The 23,002-nt window shown below is 37.5% G+C and overlaps 1 protein-coding gene across 1 annotated transcript in view; it reads left to right on the top strand.

Moving 5' to 3' along the window:
- Positions 1-23,002, top strand: part of LOC136864106 (PP2C-like domain-containing protein CG9801) — a 278,336-nt gene that overhangs the window by 18,664 nt on the left and 236,670 nt on the right. The window contains exon 2 of the mRNA XM_067140681.2: positions 21,668-21,903. Within this exon, the coding sequence (XP_066996782.2) occupies positions 21,668-21,903 (236 nt within the window). The remainder of the gene's footprint in view (positions 1-21,667; positions 21,904-23,002) is intronic.

Below are 23,002 nucleotides of genomic sequence, written 5' to 3'. Positions count from 1 at the left end.
CTTCAGATATAATCGCCATGCCCTTGTGATGGACAATTTGGAGATGACCTTTGTTGTTCACTGCAATTCTGAGACTACTTCTAGCAACTAATATTCCAGTGTGTGATTGGTGAGTACGAACTGGTACAATTTTTCAAAGATGATAGGTTGTTTTTGCTATAGTTAAAATATTACAGTTCTTGTAAATGCTGTAATATCTAGTCAGACACATCAGAAATTAATATACCGTACTTTACTTTTCCATATTCAGACATCCATTTGCCTTAAGGACACATTTGGTAGCACCATATTTTATTACAAAACTATATTTAATTACCTCTTGAAGCAGGTAAGGACCCCCTTTTGAGGCAGCCCTGCCCAGGGAGTGGCGCCCTTGCCTATGTGAGTCCCAGAGAACACTGACCCGGTGTGTATCGTCCTGGTAAGTGCCCCAGCTCAGGGTTCACTCATCGGCAGTGAAGGCTGAGATGATCATTGGTACGGTGGAACTGGCGGAAGAGGCATCCTTGCTTTTTTGGGATAGTAATAAAAAGCCTGTTTAAAATCCAGGTGCATCTGAGTGGTATCCACTGGCTTCCTGGTCTGCGTCTGACACCTTGTGGGTGCGGCGGTAACACCAAACTTCACGAACTAACAATCCCTGGTTCCAAGCACCTAGCACTGCTGGATCTTCTATTACAAGCCAAACATGATTCGTGAGTGTAGTAAGAACATTACCCCAGGTGGTACCCAATCCACCCATTGCATTGAGACGGCAACCAGGCTTTCGGATTCCGGGGAGCCCCCACATACATTGGTACATTCAATATCAACACTTTGATTCAACCAGGAAAATGACTACCGGTATATTTAGTCACAGAACTTGATCACCAAAAAATTCTTATCCTTACCCTGCAGGAAACCCAATTTACTGATGATGCCAGCTTGGATTATGGAAATTACCGTATATTCAAAAGTAAAACGGACCAAAAGATTCTAAATAGGGCCCTTTTATTTGGTGAGAGCTTCGTAGTACATAAAAGTATACTGAACTCGATCCAAGAAGTTAATTCCATCAACAATCGCGTAATGACCATGAGGATTCAGTGTGACAATAAAAAATATACATTAATAAATGCACACGCCCCAAAAATATAAACAAGAAGAACCCCCAAAACGTGGACAAATTTTGGAACAAACTTGAAAAGGTAATGTCAGAAATTCCAAAGGATGACGTCAAAATCCTCTTAGGCTATGTCAATGCACAAATTGGCCGAGAAAAGGAACACAAGAAAACCATCAGGCTCTATCCGGCGCACAAATTTACCAACAAAAACGGTTCAAGACTCATTGAACTGTGTCAACAGTGCAACCTTAAAATTATGTTCACATACCTCAGGAATCATCCCAAGAAACAAAAAACCTGGAGGTCCCCCATTGAATCCATTGGCGAATTTCAGATTGATCATGTAGCTATCCGATATCCACTACAGAAAGAGGTACACGATGTACAAGTGAGAAGAGGAGCAAACATCGACTCTGATCACTATCTGAAAAGAGTTGAAGTAAAACTTACTCCAAGAAAATACCACCCCAAGAAAATCCAAAATCAGAAATTTTACATAAAAAGGATTCCTGTTACGGATTTAAAAGAAGCATGAGAAAATCAACCAGTGAAAATATGGGAAGAATTCCACACCAAAATCATACAGAAGGCACGAGAAATTGTACCCTTAAAAAGGAATACAACCGGGCAAGTTGGCTGTGCGCGTAGAGGCGCGCGGCTGTGAGCTTGCATCCGGGAGATAGTAGGTTCGAATCCCACTATCGGCAGCCCTGAAAATGGTTTTCCGTGGTTTCCCATTTTCACACCAGGCAAATGCTGGGGCTGTACCTTGATTAAGGCCACGGCCGCTTCCTTCCAACTCCTAAGCCTTTCCTATCCCATCGTCGCCATAAGACCTATCTGTGTCGGTGCGACGTAAAGCGCCTAGCAAAAAAAAAAAAAAAAACCCTGGTGGAACTCGATATGCGACCAAGTCCTAGAGATAAGAAAATCTGCAGTTCAGAAATATAACAGTAGAAAATCCCCTGAAAACTCAACAAGAATTTGAGACCGGATAATAAGTATCCAAAACCTTCAGGCAAGGAAAAAGAAAGCACCTGAAAGAACAACTGGACTCAATTGAAGAAAACTAGAAACTACAACACAAGGAATTTCTACAGAACGTTCACAGAAAAAATCCGAGGATACATTCCACAGAACTTATGTTTCAGGAAACAAGACTAAAAATTGGCACTTACTAATAAAGAAAACTCCCAAGAACTTGCACAGTACTTCTCAGAACTTCTTAACTGCCCCGAACCCACTGAAAGATTTCTTGAAGATGCATCCAGTTTCATTCACCCAGAATCACCTCCACCAAAACAGGAAGAAATTCAGTCACATTAAATGACTAAAGAACAATAGAACCTCAGGAAGAGATGGGATTGTTGCAGAATTCCTTATGAAACATGGTCCAGATTCACTCAAAGAACTTACAGAAAATCTGGAAAAACGAAAAATTCCCCGAAGACTAGAAATGTGCCTTGATTCACCCACTTCACAAAAAGGAGACAAAACTGATGTCAACAACTATAGAGGAATCTCCATCCTTGAAGTCGGCTACAAAATTTTCTCTGCATGCCTGTTGAAAAGAATACAAGACCAACTCGAGCATAAGATTGGTGAATATCAAGCTGGGTTCCGCCCTCACAGATTGTGCACTGAACAGATCTTAAACTTCAAAACCGCTCATAATTCAGGTCCCTCAGAAACCTGCCTATCATCTGTACCTTCGTAGATTTCAAGAAGGCTTATGATTCAATTGATCATCAATCTCTGTTCTGCATCCTGAAAGAACAGGGACTAGACTCCAAAATGCTAAACTTGACTAAACAGACCCTCACTGACACGAAGTCAAGAGTGAAATTCATGGGAGAAATCTCAGACGAATTCCTGATAAAAAATGGTGTCCGGCAAGGAGATGGATTGTCACCTCTCCTATTTAACCTCATCCTAGATAAGGTGATCAGGTAATTGGGAAAAGAACTGAAAGCACAAAATAGCTGGAACCCATTAAACATTGGGACACAAAAAAACAAGCTTGAAATTCCATGCTTAGCCTTTGCGGATGACCTGGCCCTTTTGTCCAGCGATGAAGTCACAGCGATAAAGCAAGTTGAAATTGTCCATGAATGTGCCAGAAAGGTCGGACTTCATATCTCCTTCCAGAAAACTGAATTTTTCTGTTCAAGACTAGACATCCATAGTCTCCATGCAAAATACAGACAGTAGGTTCGAACCCCACTGTCGGCAGCCCTGAAGATGGTTTTCCGTGGTTTCCCATTTTCACACCAGGCAAATGCTGGGGCTATACCTTAATTAAGGCCACGGTCGCTTCCTTCCCACTCCCAGCCCTTCCCTGTCCCATCGTTGCCATAAGACCTATCTGTGTCGGTGCGACGTAAAGCAACTAGCTGAAAATACGGACAAATCAACAGAGTCCCTCACTTCAAATACCTGGGCAAAATCCTCGAACCAACCAGACAAGAAAAAAAGCCCAAAACAACCGTGTCCAAAAACTCAGAAAAGCATGTGGGAAAACATGAGAAATCTACAACAAAAAATGTATGTCTCTCCACGTTAAGATTAAACTTTAAAATACTGTAATCAAACCTGAGGCTTTATATGCAAGGGAAACTCTAACACTTCATAAAAAGGGCAAGCTGGAAAATATCCTAATAGAAGAGCGAAAAATCATGAGGAAAATCTTAGGGCCAAGACACACGGAAGAAGGGTACCGCCTCCAAACCCGGAAATCCACAGAAAAATTATCTAATATTGCGGCAGACCTCAGGAAAAGAAGGCTAAAATTTTATGGACATGTTAAGAGGCTTCCAGAAACCAGACTAACCTATCAAGTTCTTGAAAGACTTGATAAACTGAAGATTTACCCTTGGATAAAACAAACAAAGGCAGACATGAAGAACACACAAATTCAACCTGAAGAAATTTTGAATCGAAATATAGAAAGAAAAGTGACAAGTGGGAAGTTACTCCAGAGAATGAAGTACCAAAAAGAGCAGGTACCAAGTGGATGAAAGAAAGGAGGAGGATCTTTAGACGACAAATGAAAGCATCCTGGATCCTCCGCAAACGAAATCATAAATAAAGCTTTCCGAAAGGGACATTTCATGCATCATAATAATATTACCTGAACGGGAGTGGTTATGTGATATTTAAAGGAGAATATTTTAAAACTTTTGTCAAATATTTTTAGGATTCTTAGCACAAAAAATATTTTTAGCACAGAAAAATCCGCTCCGTAGTTATTACAACTTACAAACACACATAACGATTAACCAAATACGATGTAACCAACAGTGATTCATATAATAGATGCTTTAAGTAATAGCAGCACTAAAATCTGTTTCCAGAAGTAAAATTCCAGCAAAGCTTAAAAATAATGTCATGACAAATGTTCAGAGCAAAAGTGGGATGATTTTAAATGTACTGAATTGCAGGGCTGTTCCGTGTGGGACGTTTGGTCACTACTTAATTAACCAGTAAAATACAAGGGTTTTGTTGTAGTGCCCACTACTTCTCTTTAATAAATTATATGTGAGGAGTTAGCAAAAAGGGATGTCTTTTCAGAAATTTATGATTTTGAGTTATTCTTATTTACAAATTCAGCATTCAGTCCTGAACAATTTGGAACACAATTTAGATTTAGGTCGTAAACTTTAAGGGAGTTATTTCAATTTGAATATTTGTGACTGAAAAGGGGTATTTTGAGAAAAAAGCGTTTTGAAGCTTCACAATATTACCATTGGTTAATTTGACATATTTAAGAAGAAATTATACCTAAAGATTACCTTTCAAATGGTATAGTTTTTTTTAAGTTCGTATATTACATTAACTCCCAAGTTCGTTTAAATACACCATTTTTGCCTCTTCTTTGGTTCTGGAGGATCTGGTTAGTTAGGTTTTTCCCTACAATCCCCATTGGTACTGGTTTCAGTAACTGTTTTAGGTTCAACTTCAGGACACAGAATGCCAATCAATCTGTCACCCTTGATCTGCATTTAGTGCAGTCGTCCAGGTGGTAGATCCCTTATCTGTTGTTTACTTAAATAAATACAAAGAATTTGGAAATTTATTGAACATATCTCTTGGTAAATATTTCCAGTCCCTAACCCCTCTTCCTGTAAACAAATATTTTCCCCAATTTGTCCTCTTGAATTCCAATTTTATCTTCGTATTGTGATCTTTCCTACTGTTAAAAATACCACTCAAATTTATTTGTCTACAAACGTCATTACACGCCATCTCTCCACTGACAGTTCAGAACATGCCTCTTAGTTGAGCAGCTAGATTCTTTTCCCCCATGTCTTCCCTGCCCAAACTTTGCAATATTTTCGTAACACTATTATTTTATCGGAAAACACCCAGAACAAATCGAGCTGTCTTTGGATTTCTTCTAGTTCTCAAATCAAGTAATCCTGCTGAGGGAACCGTACTCTAGTTGGGATCTTACCAGTCTTCTATGCCCTTCCCTTTACATCCTTACTACAAACCCTAAATATTGTCATGTTCATAACCATGTGCAGAGATCTGTATCCTTTATTTACAATCCCATTTATGTGTTTACCCCAATGAAGATATTTCCTTATATTTACACTAAGTACTTAGTGATTTTGTGTGGTTTGCTGGCATGAATGACAAAACAGTTCTCTTGTTTTTGTTATTACAGATTCTCCCAGCAAGATACCCTAGTAATATATTGTTCTGTCCAATACAATTGTCAGCATAAATGAACATTGTCTTCTCCATGTCTGTAGTTTTCTAAAACATTTCAAATTGGCAGGTTTGATCCTGGCCCAGTGTATGTAGATGATGATGATAATAATAATAATAATAATAATAATAATAATAATAATAATAATAATAATAATAATAATCAGCACACTATGAACTAAATAATAATTTCTATGTTCAACTCTTGTGCCGTTTCCCTACGGGGTCAGATATGAAGTGATATGAATCTTCGTAGCAAGTTCTTATTACCAGATTACCTTCTTGACGTCAACCTCAGTGTTCTCTTTAGGACGTTTTTAATGGGCGCAACGCCCTGCCGTTTTTAGAGGCTGCCCAGCTAATATAACCTAGATAAGTGTTAGTTACATAATATTAATGCATATTTGAGTCATTGGGTGTTCCGAATTAAAACGTAAATACTGTAAAACAATTTATTTAAATGACACATTTTCATTATTGTCAGCATAATTGCGTTAATTAGATCGGAGTTCCTTTAGGTTGACTGTCACATAGTGTCGTGTGGGAGCGGTATCTGGAGTAGCGTGGTATCACATGCGAGCACTCGTTTCTGCATGACGTTTCAAACCCGTATCGCACTCCACAGCATCCGAGTGGTAAACCCCAGTTTTACATGAATATGAACGTGCTGTAGAAGAACACTAGAAGTTCAAAATACTCTGTTATGTCTTGTTCGTGATAATAACACTAAAATAGTTCCATTATACAGTTAATGTTTACTACCTGATATTATTGTTAATGGCCAGAGGGGGATAAATTGAAATTTTATTTTTTATGAAGTTTACCCCGCCCGGCTATGCATTCCTGCCACCCGGCTGACGAGAATTTCTGGGGAAAACACTGAACCTCATCAGAGGAGTTAATGAGATGAAATGAATGATCTAGTGTATGCCGTGCTGAGTGGCTCAGATGGTTGAGGCGCTGGCCTTCTGACCTCAGCAGGCAGATTTGATCCTGGCTCATACAGGTGGTATTTGAAGGGACTTGACCACAATAAGTCTTGTGTCGGTAGATTTACTGGCACATAAAAGAACTCCAAAAACCAAAAAAGTAGTTAGTGGAACGTAAAGCCAATAACATTATTATTATTATTATTATTATTATTATTATTATTATTATTATTATTATTATTGTTATTATTATTATTATTATTATTATTATTATTATTATTATATTAATAATTTTAATGTCATTTTCTTCTATTATTCTTCAGTATTCCTGCCCCCATCATCTTTGATTCATCTGATGACCTTGCTATCTATTTTGAAACACGCAGACTTATTGGACGTGTAGAATAGGAAAAAAATCTTACTTTGTGGTAAGATGGCATAGTCATTTTCATACTCGGAAGAAACAATGAGCCACTGTGAGTCATCAAGTGGCGAACGACAGTACCATGGTACTATATTTTCAGCTTCTAACTGTCATTGTTAGAGAAGTCTTCCTGGTGGACAGACATATTTTCTCTTCTGAAGACACCCAAAAGATAATCGTATCTATCAATACATCCCACTAAATACTTTAATGAAAGAAATACTGCATAACATCACTGAAAGAAAGGAGAGTCCAGTTTTTTGGATTTTTGGATTCTGACTCATTGGCTGAAAGGTCAGTGTTGAGGCCTTCTGTTCAGAGGGTCCCTGGTTCAATTCCCGGATTTTAATCGCGTGTGATTAATTCTTCTGGCTCTCGGTTTTGGTGTTTGTGCCAACACGCTCCTCTTCTTATTCAGACCACACACCAAACTCTCAATCACCTTAGCACTGCACAGTAGTGATTACATCCCGCCACATAGGAAGGGCTCACGGCCGTGAAACAGGACCCAATCCACTTGTGCTACACTGTTCACACCCGCGACCCAACAGGTATAGGAAACACGGTATAAGAAGGAGAACTGTAAAGTTGAAAATAGTTGGAAGATAGAATAATATTTGAGGACACTGGGATGGGACAAATATGTAAATACCATATAGATGTATTAGAAAAATTAAATATCCCTCACATAGGTAGCCTTCAACTGGTATTCAGAAGATTGTGGGCTCCAACCCCACTGTGGGCAGCTCTGAACATGGGTTTCCATGGTTTCCCATTTTCACACCAGTCAAATTCTGCACCTGTACCTTAATTAAAGCCATGGTAGCTTCCTTCCTGTTCCTAACCCTTCATCACCATAAGACGATTGGTGTTGGTGCGACATAAAGCTGATTAGATGATAATAGGTGGTGGTGTTACTACTTAAGCCTAAAGGGGCAGGAAGTTAAAGCAGAAAGTGGAAGTAAAGGAGAGATACGGTAGCACTTGTAGCAAATATCAGAAAACAGTTTATAGTTTGAAATAATGGGCAGCACTCCGTGGTACCTTTGAAAATATAACAACTATGCTTAGCACTATTCAAACATGACAGTAACCTTCAACAATATTCCGCAAATATCCCAAATAATGGTAGCTTGATGCCAAGAATTTACTCGAATGGTGATGTTACTTCTATGTAGGCAAGCAGACTGAGACGTCATGAAAATCAGTAGATTCACTGTAGGTCTGCAAGGGTTCCATAACTGGCTGTAGAGCATGAAACCCGTTGAAAATAGTATTTTTCTCTGTCATTTGGAGAGTAAGCAAAATTATGTACATTAAAAAAAAAAAATTTTAAACGAAGGCATGTTTCAAATATAGTGTGCAGATTTTACATATACTCAATAGTGTAAGAGGAAATAGAAAAAAAATCTCTTCTGGTCTTCTTATAAATTCCCATTTCTGTTCAGTGATTTTTAAATCAAATGCATATCCAAACCTGATCCTGGATGAGTAGACTCTAAATATGAAGTTTGGTTGTGATCTATTCATCTGTTTACCTGTGATGCTGGAACAAAAAAACAGACACAAAAAAATATAAAATCTATCAATACGATCTTGAGTTGACGTAGAACGAATAAATATATCAAAATGTGGCGAAATAATTAAATGACAAACAGCGGACCCCCTAAAACTTTACTTTTTAAATCCATACATACATCATTATAGACCGTTATTCTTTTCACTGTTCAGTCTGCAAGCCTCCGTGAATTTACTAAATGTCGCCACAATCCTCTATTTGCAACTAGTGCTGTGACCTCATTTAGTTCTATACCTCTTATCTTTAAATCGTTAGAAACTGAACCTAACCATCGTCGTCTTGGTCTTGGTCTCCCTCTACTTCTCTTACCCTCCATAACTGAGTCCATTATTCTCGTAGGTAACTTATCCTCCTCCATTCGCCTCACATGACCCCACCACTGAAGCCGGTTTATGCGTACAGCTTCATCCATCAAGTTCATTCCTAACTTAGTCCTTATCTCCTCATTCCGAATACCCTCCTGCCATTGTTCCCACCTGTTTGTGCCAGCAATCATTCTCGCCACTTTCATGTCTGTACTTCTAACTTATGAATAAGATATCCTGAGTCCACACAGCTTTCGCTCCCGTAAAGCAAAGTTGGTCTGAAAACAGACCGACGTAAAGATAATTTGGTCTGGGATTCTCTCGGATTTCTTACCTACTGACATCAATTTAGTCTTCATAAGGCTAATTTTCATACCATACTCATTGCACCTACAGTATTTTCAAGTTGCAGTATATTATACTGTAGGTTTTCAGCAGATGATTCATGTAAACTACGAAAAACAAAGGTGAAAGATTATAGCCTTGTCTAACCCCTGCCAGTACCCTAAACGAAGAACTCATTCTACCATTAATTCTCACTGCAGCCCAATTGTCAACATAAATGCCTTTGATTGATTTTAATAATCTACCCTTAATCCCATAGTCCCTCAGTATGAACATTTTTTCCCTCGGTACCCTGCCATATGCTTTCTCTAGATCTACAAAACATTAACACAACTGTCTAATCCTCTCGTAGAATTTTTCAGTTACCTGGCGCATACTGAAAATCTGATCCTGACAGCCACTCTGTGGTCTGAAACCACACTGATTTTCATCCAACTTCCTCTCAAAGACTGATCGCACCCTCCCTTCCAAGATGCCAGTGAAAACTTTGCCTGGTACACTAATCAACGAGATACCTCAATAGTTGTTGCAATCCTTCCTGTTCCCTTGCTTATAGATAGGTGCAATTACTGCTTTTGTCCAATCTAAAGGTACCTTACCAATACTCCATGCTAATCTCATTATTCTATGAAGCCATTTCATCCCCGCCTTCCCACTATACTTTACCATTTCAGGTCTGATTTCTTTTATTCTTGCTGCTTACAGTGGAGTTTATTTACCATCCTTTCCACTTTCTCAAGCATAATTTCACCATCATTTTCCTCCTCACCATGAGCTCCGTTGTTCACAATACCACCATGAAGATTTCCTTTTACGTTGAGAAGATTTTCAAAATATTCCCTCCACCTGTCCAGTGATTCCCTGGGATCTATTATGAGTTCACCTGAATGACCCAAAACACTGTTCATTTCCTTTTTCCTTCCCTTCCTAAGATTCTTTATTACTGTCCAGAAAGGTTTCCCTGCTGCTTGACCTAGCCTTTCCAGGTTATTACCAAAATCTTCCCACGACTTCTTTTTGGATTCAGCAACTATTTTTTTCGCTCTGTTTCTTTCATCTGTGTACAATTCCCTGTCTGCATCAGCCCTTGTCTGGAGCCATTTCTGGTAAGCCTTCTTTTTACGTTTACAAGCTGCTCTCATTTCATCATTCCACCAAGATGTTCGCTTTTTCCCATCTTTACACACAGTTGTTCCTAGGCATTCCCTTGCTGTTGCTACTACTGCATCTCTGTATGCCACCCACGTACTTCTGCCCAGTTTCCTCGTCCTGGAGATTTTCTATGCTTATTCATTTACAGACACAAATTCAAATATTCCAATTCTGAATGGAACCAAGAAATAAATAGGCCCAAGCTGAAACAGGCTCATTGCTATGTGAATCTGCTGTGCCATGTCAAAGCTGTAGTGTACAAAAGTTTTATCACCATCTTTAAAATTTGCCTTAGTTTTATTGATAGTTCCCTTAGGAAATTCCCTTTCTTTTGCAACAAATTGTAGATGGATCTCATGTTTTCAGTAGTTTCCAATTTTTTTCCCCTCATGCATTAAAGGCATTGTAGTTACAGATGTGAAAAGCCTCTGGCAAAATGCACAAAGATATGATTTGGGTTTCATGACTAATATTTCTGAGCTGATTTACTTCCAGATGTTAGGAAACACCCTACTTGATACATGTTTTTGGAGCATTTGATTTGTAAAAAAAAAAAAAAAAAAAACCCTTAAATTTAAAAAAAATGGTGAAGGCAACAGTTTTACATTTGCACACAGTGCTATTTCTGCCTAGCAAGATTTTGTTATCTTCTGCATAATTGTGCAAAAATCATATAGCAAACTCGGTATCAAAAACTTAAGTCTCATTCTTAGGAAGTTTTCTTGCTCTGGCAGTCAGGAAGTTTTCTTGCTTTACAGTGTGCTTTAGCAGCCAAGCCCCAATCATATATTTTTGTTAAGTGCTTCAATCTTTCATTTTTAATATGATGGGCAGACATGTGAGTGTTTTTACAAAATAATGGGTTTGTTGTTGTTTCCTATCAGTGTGCACTTGATGATAATGAGCTGTCAGAGTATTATCTAAAGTTACTTGATCTAATGTGTTAACAGTTTTCATAAGGATCAATCTCAGCATATTCACGTTGGATTTGTACGTATTCACCAACAGAATAGGGTTGGGCACTATATTCCTGTTTTGGCACACTGTGCCGGTGCACAGTTATGTTCCGCTGTTCCGGAACACCGAGTGTCAATGGTTCCGAAACATTCTCAAGCGAGACGGAGACACTGACTCGCTGTCCCGTCAGAAACGCCACTATGCACTGCCCTGCTCCTACTAGCTGACTGTTGATACCAGCTGTGTGCCGCCCTGTGCTGCAGTGTAAACATTTTTTCATCCAGTTATATCTTTAATCCCAAAGCTATGACCTATATTTTTCATGGGCTTCAAAGTTTCCTGAAAGTCCAAATTAATTTTTAGCGTCAATTCCCGAGAAAGTGTTGAGGGAAATTTTCGAGATATTAAAGAAGGTAAATGGAAGCTGAGAGAAATGAACGGTGAAGTGCAGAGAGCGGAACACCACGAAAGTATAAAATTGTTTTCATCCAGTTATATTTTTAGTTCCAAAGCGATGGCCTATATTTTTCGTGGGCTTAAAAGTTTCTGTAGAGTCCAAATTAATTTTTAATATCAAACCCCGAGAAAGTGTTGAGGGAAATTTTCGAGATATTAAAGAAGGTAAATGGAAGTTGACAAGGAAGGAATTCGAAGTGCAAAGAGCATAACAGCACGAAAGTAATTAAACCATACGAAAGACGGTAAACGTTGCGTAATGTCGCATCGAAGTCCTGTTCAGGACTTTTTTACTAGAAGAAAACTGGACAGAGTGAAATGCAATTTATGTTCTTCTATTTTGTCTACAAAGGGAACTTCAACCGGCACAATGACAAGACATTTCAAACTTAAAACATCCTACAGTTTTTATTTTCGTGTTCTGCGTGTATATTGTGTTAAAGTTTTATTTTCATGTTCTGCTTGTATAGTATTATTTTTAATCTTTGTATATAGTGTTTAATTTTTATCTTCGTGTTTCGCTTGTATTTGGATTAATTATTATTTTCATGTTCCGCTTGTATATTGTGTACGTGAATAGGGTACTGACGAATGTTTCTTCAACTGTGCGAGTATACTTTTAATTGGTGAAAATAACATTGTGACATTTGTAAACACATGTACTGCCAGTGTAATTGTGACAGGTGTATTTCAGAATGAAAACACTCTTATTCTAAAAAGAAAATTTACACATGATCTTTTGGGTGCGTATTTCATTCCGAGTTCCAACTGCTTTCTCACGTTACAAGTAACTATTCTCATTTTGGTTCCGTATTGAAGTTGACGGATGTCTCAAATATGATTACAATATTTATAGGTCCATGCTTTCTCACGTGCCGTAAGGTTTTATCCTGGCCCTAATTACTCACAATACAGGCCGATACATTCAACTGGTGAAAATATTCTTGAGTTAGTTACTTTTAAACACCTGTTGTGCCATTGTAACCGTGTTATGTGTATTTCATATTGACCAGAAAAATCTTAACCTAAAAGCAGCCTTTAAACATGATTATTGGGTGCGAATTTCAGTGTTCTGACTGTTCATTCATGTTCCATGCAGCTTTATGCTGGACATGGCCATAGCTACACACACCACACAGCACGGTCGGTACAGGCGCATTCCCGCTGGCGCGGAGCATGTAATGTTGCCTCTTGAAGTTCTCTCTACTACGCAGTTACAGTCCCATGTCCGCTCTGCCGGCACTCAGTACCGAAACACTCCGCCTCAAGCTCCTAATGTTGCGGAACAACTGAATGTTCCGGTCTGCCCAACCCTACAACAGAAAAGTTATAACATTCTTCCTTACATCCTCAGTCTGTTTCTGAAAACTTTGAAACCAAATAATGGTCTTGTTCAGTATCAAAAGTGTCAACTAAATCTATGCAACCATCAGTTTATGATGCCATCATTGTCACTATTACCACTTTCTTCTATTTCAACAATAGCATTATCAATATCAATAATATTCTCGTTGTTACCTACGGCATGATCAAACTTCCGAAAGTCTCATAATAAAGAAATATTGGGAGGTTTTATTGACTCTTCATGAGGTTCCAGTTCATCACTTATATTGTCATTAGGTCTGCTTTGTGTTCCTTCTGTGAAATAATATTGAAACACTTGATGGTCTTCATCACAGATATAACTTAGTAGTTTCACAACTTTATCTTCACTCATTTAAAACTTTATAATGTGCAACAAGTAAACATGTTCATGTTGTTGTTGTTTGACATTGAACAATGGTAACGTCAGCTATCTTCCGTTGTTTTAGGGCTTCATGCAGACCGTCGTGGTGACTGAATTCAGAAGTACTTAAAATAATTTATTATACGGCATTTGTGCTACCGATTCTATACTGTGCCTCTTCTTTCTGAAACACACTTAGAAAGAAATGGGCCCGGAATAAATTATTGCAAATTCAAAGAGGCTTTGTGCTCCGGATCTCCCGAGCTTACCGGACAACTTCTACCGATGCAGCACTTATTATTACGGGAACTGAGCCACTCTTTTTGACTGCAATTGGACTAGCCAAACTGACATTACTTAAGAAAAATAGGCCATTACCTCAGCCTATCATCAATACCCTTATAGAACAACAATGCCACTTTTTAGTCTGGTCATCCAAGATTGTTCAAGAAGATTCTTCGCAACAAATGCATAGATACTCATGACTGCATCATTTATACTGATGGCTCTCGTACGTCAAGCAACGACAGTAAGGACCTTGTTGGGTGTGCTTTTATAGTATATGAAAATGAAAGTGTTTTTATGGCGCAGTATAAACTATCCTCCTTCTGTTCGGTCTTTCAGGTAGAACTACTAGCCATTAAATGTGCAATACAGTGGTGTCATGACAACATCAAAAGGGTCCAAATACTCAGTGACTTGCAAGCTGCGTTCAAGTCTATAGATAACAAATATAATATGAACCCGTTAGCAGTTGCTATAAGAACTACAACTCACCAAAACTGTCATCTGCATTTCCTGATCAACTAGCAAAAGCTGCTGCTCAATCAAATCGGGAAGTCCTGTATGACAGTTCTCCCTTATGCTATTCAAGAAGACAAATCAAAGAACATATCTTGAATCAGTGGATCATCCTTTGGACCTCTGCTTCAAATGGATCCGTTACTAGAAGAATATATTTTCCCACAGTTTACAACCGACTTCAGTGCAAACTTTTGGTGCCAAAGTTTGAGTTCCACAATTTAAGTGAGGCCATGATAATTTCAAATCATATTTCGAACATTTTAAAATTATTTTGACAGGTGACTATTCTTGGTTTTGTGGGTCTACTCAAACAGTTGATCATTTAATATTTTAATTGTCCTTTGTTTACAAGAGCAAGATTTGATTTGGATTCTCATTTGAAGTGCTGTAATATTCAGCTTTCACAACCACTAAACCATATTTTCATACAGAAATGCTGTTACAAACATTTCCTAATTTTCATTCATCGCGTCTTTCGTAAACTGGTCCTGTAAATCACCATCATTATGTTTAATTTATAATTGTATGTTTCAACTATAACCCTAAAATACGTATAAAATAGGGTTCATTTGTATTGGATATTAATAATAATAATAATAATAATAATAATAATAATAATAATAATAATAATAGGGCTGCCAATCAATACATTATACGTAACATGCTAAAAGCAAACTTTTCTATCATTCTTCATGATGCAAAATAATATTATTGTAATTTAATTATTAAATTTAAAGGCAAATACTCCCAGCGAGAAAGAGAATTGCAAATTGGCCTTTTGTGACAGCAGGCATTATTTTAATCAGAAAGCATTCTCCTTTTATACAAAGCTATTCAGAGTTTCGTAAAATGCCGCTGGAATTCACGAGAGGCTATTTCGTGAAGCAACGCATACTGAGTAGCGAGTTGTCGGGCCAAAGTTATTTCCCCATAAAAACAAGAGGTCCCTTTACAGAAGACTGACATAGACTACTTTAAATAAATTTGAGTTCTTTTCAGTTCAAACCACTTGAAAATCAGGATGATCTTGGTGGGGATAAGGTAAATTATTTTGATCCATAAAAACAGAATTATCAGTATTTTCAACTCTAACCAACCAAACATTTTGCTTGTTCTGAAAATTCTACGTCTCCATAAATACGTTTTTAACTTGTCAGTTCTACTAATACATGTTTGTGTATGATATAATGTTAATCCACGTATAAAATATTGTATATTTAAAGATAAAGATTTCACCATTTCCATCTAAACTGTTCTAAGGAATTTAGCTGTCGTGCTATGGGAATGAAGCGGAATATTCTAATACCCAAACTGGATCAAAATAAACAGATCAGTATTGTCACACATTCGGGTCAGTCCAGTGTTATTATGGCTGTCCTTATTGATGCCGACTGTATGAGGTTTCCTATTTTTTTTTTTATTACTTTTTTTTAACATCACACTATTCTGTGGTTTCCCATTTTCACACCAGGCAAATCAATCACTACTGATCTGCATGTAGGGCAGTCGCCCAGGTGGCAGATACCATTTCTGTTGTTTTCCTGGCGTTTTCCTAAATGATTGCAAAGAAATTTGGAAATTTGTTGAACATCTCCTTTGGTAAGTTATTCCAATCCCTAAAACACTTCCTGTAAACAAATATTTGCCCCATTTTGTCCTTGAATTCCAGCTTTATCTTCATATTATGATCTTTCCTACTTTTAAAGACCACCACTCAAACTTATTTGCCTACTTATGTCATTCCACGCCAGCTCGGAACATACCACTTAGTCGAGCAGCTTGTCTCCTTTCTCCCAAGTCTTCCCAGCCCAAACTTTGCAACATTTTTGTAACTCTACTCTTTTGTCGGAAATCACCCAGAAGAAATCGAGCTGCTTTTCTTTGGATTTTTTCCAGTTCTTTAATCAAGTAATCCTGGTGAGGGTCCCATACAAAAAGGAACCAAACTCTAGTTGGGGTCATACCAGAGACATAAATGCCCTCTCCTCTACATACTTACTACAACCCCTAAATACCCTCATAACCATATGTGCAGAGATCTGTACCCTTTATTTAGTAATATTTATGTGATCACCCCAATGAAGATCTTTCCTTATATTAACACCTACGTACTTACAATGATCCCTAAAAGGAACTTTCATGCCATCAATGCAGTTATGAAAACTGTGAGGACTTTTCCTATGTGTGAAATTTGCAACCTAACTTTTAACCCCGTTTTTCATCATACCATTGCCTTCTGTCCAGCTCACAACATTATCAAGGTTATTTTGCAATTGCTCACAATCTTGTAACTTATTTATTACTCTGTACAGAATAACGTCATCTGAAAAAAGCCTTATCTCTGATTCCACTTCTTAACTCATATCATTGATATAAGAAAATGTAAAGGTCCAATAATACTGCCTTCAGGAATTCCCCTCTTAATTATTACAGGGTCAGAAAAAGTTCTACTCTAATTCTCTGAGTTCTATTTTCTAGAAATATAGCCACCCATTCAGTCACTCTTTTGTCTAATCCAGTGGCAGAATTGATTATTTTTACCATGTTGGTCCGTATTGACTTACATTCAAATTTCTGTAAAAATATTTTCACCGCCTTGTCAATACTTTATACATTTTATTTTATTTAATTACCGTACATGTTTCGAGAGCCACTGCTCTCTTCTTCAGCGGTGCCAAACATTTATTGATCCTTGGACTATGGTAAAATGGTATAATATAACAAGTATATATGAATTTTGAAAATTGTTACAACAATTTCTCTTAGTTTCACCTTTCCTATTTACTATGTCATTTGTTGCAGATTTTACTGGAATTTTCCTAAATAATGAAATCTATTAAATTAATCTCTATATGTTAATTTATGTCCTTATTTACATCTGAAAGAATAAATATTTCTTCTTGTCTAAATTTAACATTTTTGGATAAGGACTCTTTTATAGATGTTATCTATTATTTTACAAATTGATTTATTTAAGGATTTCCACTAAATGACAAGTAAATGTTAAATTTAGACAAGAAGAAATATTTATTCTTTCAGATGTAAATAAGGACATAAATTGACATATAGAGATTAATTTAATAGATTTCATTATTTAGGAAAATTCCAGTAAAATCTGCAACAAATGACGTAAATAGAAAAGGTGAAACTAAGAGAAATTGTTGTAACAATTTTCAAAATTCATATATACTTGTTATATTATAACATTGTACCATAGTCCAAGGATCAGTTAATGTTTGGCACCGCTGAAGAAGAGAGCGGTGGCTCTCGAAACATGTACATGTACGGTAATTAAATAAAATAAAATGTATAAAGTATTGACAAGGCAGTGAAAACATTTTTACAGAAATTTAATCCAGTGGCACTCATTTTTGCCTGTAGTCTCCCATCATCTACCCTATCAAATGCCTTACATTGGTCAATTGCGATACAGTCAATTTGACCTCCTGAATCCAGGATGTCTGCTTTATCTTGCTGGAATCCTTCAAGTTGAGCTAAACCCGAAATGCGTTCTATCGAACCAATTATTAATTTTGCAAACATGTCTAATATAATCAGAAAGAATGCTTTCCCAAAGCTTACATGCTATGCATTTCCAACTGACTGGCCTGTAATTTTCAGCTTTATGTCTATCACCCTTTCCTTTACACACAGGGGCTACTATAGCAACTCTCCATTCATTTGGTATAGCTCCTTCAACCAAACAATAATGAAACATGTACTTCAGATATACTGTATCCCTACCCATTGTCTTTAGTATACACCCCGAAACCTTATCAATTCCAGCTGCTATTCTAGTTTTCAACTTTTGTATCTTACTGTAAATATCATTGTTATCAAAGGTAAATTTTAATACTTCTTTAGTATTAGTCACCTCCTCTATTTGGACATTATCCTTGTAACCAACAATCTTTACATATTGCCGACTGAATACTTCTGCCTTTTTTCGATATCGCATACACACTCCCCTTGTTCATTAATGATACCTGGAATGTCCTTCTTGGAACCTGTTTCTGCCTGAAAGTACCTATACTTATTCTTCCATTTTCCACTAAAATTTGTTTGACTGCCAATTATGCTTGCAGTCATGTTATCCCTAGCTGACTTCTTTGCGAGATTCATTTTCCTAGTAGGTTCCTTCACTTTCTCCTTACTTCCACAGCCATTTCTAGGTCTATTTCTTTCCAACCTGCACCTCCTCCTTAGACTCATTAGCTTTCTGTTATGATATAGTGGACCTTAACCATTTCTTACCACTTTTAAAGGTACAAACCTCTATTCACATTCCTCAGCAATTGCTTTAAACTCATCGCAGAGTCTGTTTACATTTTTATTTACCATTTTCCACCGATTATAGTTAATTATTAAAAACTGCCTCATGCCTGTTTTATCAGCTATATGGTACTGCCTAATAGTCGTAATTGTAATAACTTCCTTTCTATCACATTTATTTTTAACTACAACAAAAACAGCTTCGTGATCACTAATACCACTAATTACTTCAGTTTCTCTATACAGGTAGAACTCATCTGGTTTTACTGGCACCACATCCAGAATATTCTTCCCTCTAGTTGGTTCCATCACGTTCTGAATCAGCTGCCCTTCCCATATTGTTTGCCATTTGTTGGACATGCTTCCTGTCGTTCGCCATTACCTTCCCAAGTGACATTTGGTGAATTGAAATCACCCACTACAATCACGTTCCTTTCCATATAGTTTCCCAAATAGCTGATTATCTCATCAAATAATTCTGTATCAGTGTCAAAGCTACCCTTTCCCGGTCTCTGCACACCAAAGACATCAAGTTGCCTATTATCTTTAGAGATGAGCCTTACACCTAGAATTTCATGTTTGTCATCTTTAACTTTTCTTAGCTTACAAGTTCTTCTTTCACCAGAATGAATACTCCTCCTCCTACCATTCCTATCCTATCTCTAGGATACACATTCCAGTTCCGTGAGAATAATTCTGCATCCATAATGTCATTTTTCAGCCATGATTAAACTCCTTTTATAATATTTTGTATGTATATATATATCTATTAAATTACTTAATTCTATTCCTTTCTTTACAATACTTCTACAGTTCAGCACTAACATTTTAATGTCATCCCTACTGGACTTCCAGATCGCTGTACCCTTATCACTGCTCCCTAGACCACCCTGTTTCCCTGAATGTACCTCCGTATAACGCTTCTAAACAAATTTCCTAACCTATATTTACCACTGCGGTTTAAGTGAAGGCCATCTGAGTGCAGATCCCTTTCTCCTAGAAATCTCACTCCCAGTTTCCCACATACCCACTCCATAGTCTCATTTAAATCCCCAATCACCCTTCAGTAAGTATCCCTCCTACACAGTACTCCACTGATAAAAATCTCCGCTTCCTTAAACTTCACCCGTGCTGCATTTACCAGATCCCACACATCCCCAAGCATGTTGGTACTTATACCTGCTTGGCTTACTTGTTGATACCAACGTGAAACACAACCACCTCCTCCTTCTCTTCTACCTTCCTCAGCATCTGCCTTAACCTAATTCCTGGATAGCACTCTACCCTGGTTCCCTTTCCTCATACTTTCCCTACACGTGTAACTATGGAAACCCCGTGACAAGAGCCTCAACCCTACCCACTTCATTTGATATCCTTCCCTCCTGGTCAGCCCTATCTTTCCTCACTGCTGCAGAAACTACTTCCTCCTCCCTTTTCTCCCTCTCATGACCGTGCCCCCCCTGTCTTTTCCTATCCTCTGTTCTAGATTTCCCTCTCCTACCTTTACCTTTCCTCCTTCTTCCACACCTCTCAGCAACAGTTCTCTGTTCCACCTGCAGTGACTTGTACCGATTTCTCACAGACACGTGTCCTGAATTCTGATCCTGAATAGAGTCCTTAGCCTGCAGTCGGAACATCATTCTCTTGAAGAGCATTGGGATGACTTTTCAGTGGTCATTTTTCAGTCTTACGGCGACACTCTGGAGATAAAAAGATATTTTCACCTAATGCATGGATTTTCACGAAACTTTGTGGGAATATCACATACATGAAAGTAGAGATATCACAAACATTTCTTTCATATACAATTAATCGTTTTCCAAAATAAATTTTTGTTTTTGAAATTTTTAATTCTATTTATTTCATGGTATTTAATTAACATGTTAATGTAAATTCGTAATTAGGTAGATAATACATCTTTTAAAAGCATTACGTATCGATTTTTCTGTACATAATTTATATAAGAGATATATCGTACTAAAGTTTGTGTAATTTTTATGTTCTAAAATTTTGTTACATTTGGTAGAATATTATGGGAGAAAAATGGAATTTAAATGTAAAATTACAATTGGCAAACAAAGCATTATGTCAGTGATAAATTGTTTGAATTCACAGAATAACTTCGTGAGAAGAAAAAAGAAACTCAATAATTTCAATTTCAGTCATAAAAAATTTTCATCAAAATGACCAAAATATTGATTTTTATCTCCGGAGTGTTGCCTTAAGCTTTGTACCTGCTTTTCAACTGAACAATCCTAGATTCCACAGATCTGTTGCAAGCATTGACGGTATGTGCGTTGTTTCACTGTAGTCACAGATATTAAACCAACTTCATGGGTGGTCTTAATATAGGCTCAAATTACTGTTGTGGGTTAGTACTACATTTAATATTGGATAGAAAATTTGATGATTAAACGTGTGAGGTTAGGTTAGAGATTGAGATTTTACAGATATGTTCTGATACCTGTTATACATAGGCTCACTTCCATTATACACCTGTATGCTTTTCATCATCTGTCTGGAGATCCTTGTGAAGAAACCAAATGCCTTCATGAGTCTGCATTTGCAGTTAGAACTGCCGTCTCTTTTTTTGCATGACAAAAATGACTTATTTGATCAAATCATTTGTACTATGAGAAAAGGAGGAGTCTCTGATTTGCTGTCTAGTTGATGCTTATGCAAGTTGCACTTCTTATTTTCCTTTCCTAATCCTCCTATCATCACTATAAATTAAAATCATATTAATATCATAGTTTTTGCTACTAATTTTTAATATGGTACAGACCCCTACAAACAACAATCATCATCATCATCATCATCAACAGATCCCTAAACTGCAGAGTGTTGAAATGTAGGTTTGTTGCACGTTTTGTATTCATTTGTTTTTTCCTTTTTTTTAGGCATGATGTTCGGCAGAATGAGCCTGTAATTTTGCACGGTCGCAATCCACATGAATTGCCCAAAAGATGTCTTGGGACATTCTCTCTTGGTACGCAGTCTGTGTTTGCTGCATTAACAGGACCTGATGGAGGCTTGACAACAGTCAATCGTCGTCAGAGGCACCTGTCTACAAGTGATCCTGATGTGGATTACATTGATATCTTAGAGCAGCAAGCTGAACGTGAAAGCAATGCTGGTAGTTACCAACATTTTAATTATTCATTTCTTGCATGACTCTAGACTTGGCCATCTTTTTAATGTGTTTGGTGAAAGTTCCTTTTGTAGAATTTGTTGCATTGAAAACGGTTGTCATAAACATTTTATTGTATATTTAAGAAACTGCTGTCTTCTGCACATTGTTTATGCATGGTATGAATTGAACTGCTGTAGCAAGAATTTCTTATTCCTCATTCAATTAAAAGTTTTGTTTCATTTGATATGTTTCCTGGCTGTGCTTTTCTTTTTCTTTTTGTAGGACATACTTGAAAATTTATTTGCTAGAATATATGTGGTATCTTTTGCTCCTGCTTTCCGAGACAAATAATGCTGTATTTTTGCCAATGAAAATTTGGTTCAGTTGGTCATGTACTACTTGAGATTTTGTTCAAAAGGCTGAATTCAATTACATCCTCTCTGTGCTGCATGTGGATTGAGTACATTTCACTTGGCTAAAAGTAATGAGACAAATACGCTTTTATAAGCAGAGGCTATGTGGAAGTGGCATCGCTTGTTTGTTCATAGGACATCATTCGGTATTAGTTAAATGGAAGTGGAGTTGAACAGAGTAGAAATGTGTTGAGTTATTGCAACCTGCGAGTGTGAGGATTGGTAAAATAGCTGCTTATACTTGGGGTAAGCGAGATCAATAACAAATAACTAGCCATTTGCCTTGAATTTCTGTAAGCTGTTCAGTATCCTTCAGCAGGTGTTAGTTTGCAAGTGTATCAGGTGGGATGTCTGAAGTTTATAAGCAGCGTATCAACATTGACTTCTACTTCAAACTTGGGAATACCCCGTGCAGGTGGGGGACCCACATGTAAAATACACCCGAGGTATCCCCTGCCTGTCGTAAGAGGCGACTAAAAGGGTCATGTGGCCAGGGTCCCCTCCTTATTTTTTATTGTTTTGTGAGGGTTAGTTGTAGACCGATTCAAAATTCTCATGTGCGTGCTGCTTGGGGATGGGCCTGCTACATGTGCGATTCACTTGAAAGCCCGTGCAGTGACCCCCTAGGGATCAGCGGGTGGGAGTATCATGTACCCTTGCAGTAGTATCCGCCTGACAACACAGGTACC

This window comes from Anabrus simplex, chromosome 2 (genome assembly GCF_040414725.1).
Source record: "Anabrus simplex isolate iqAnaSimp1 chromosome 2, ASM4041472v1, whole genome shotgun sequence".
Classification (NCBI taxonomy): Eukaryota; Metazoa; Arthropoda; class Insecta; order Orthoptera; family Tettigoniidae; genus Anabrus; species Anabrus simplex.
The sequence above is the reverse complement of the archived record's forward strand: the minus strand, read 5'-3'. Positions and strand labels throughout refer to the sequence as shown.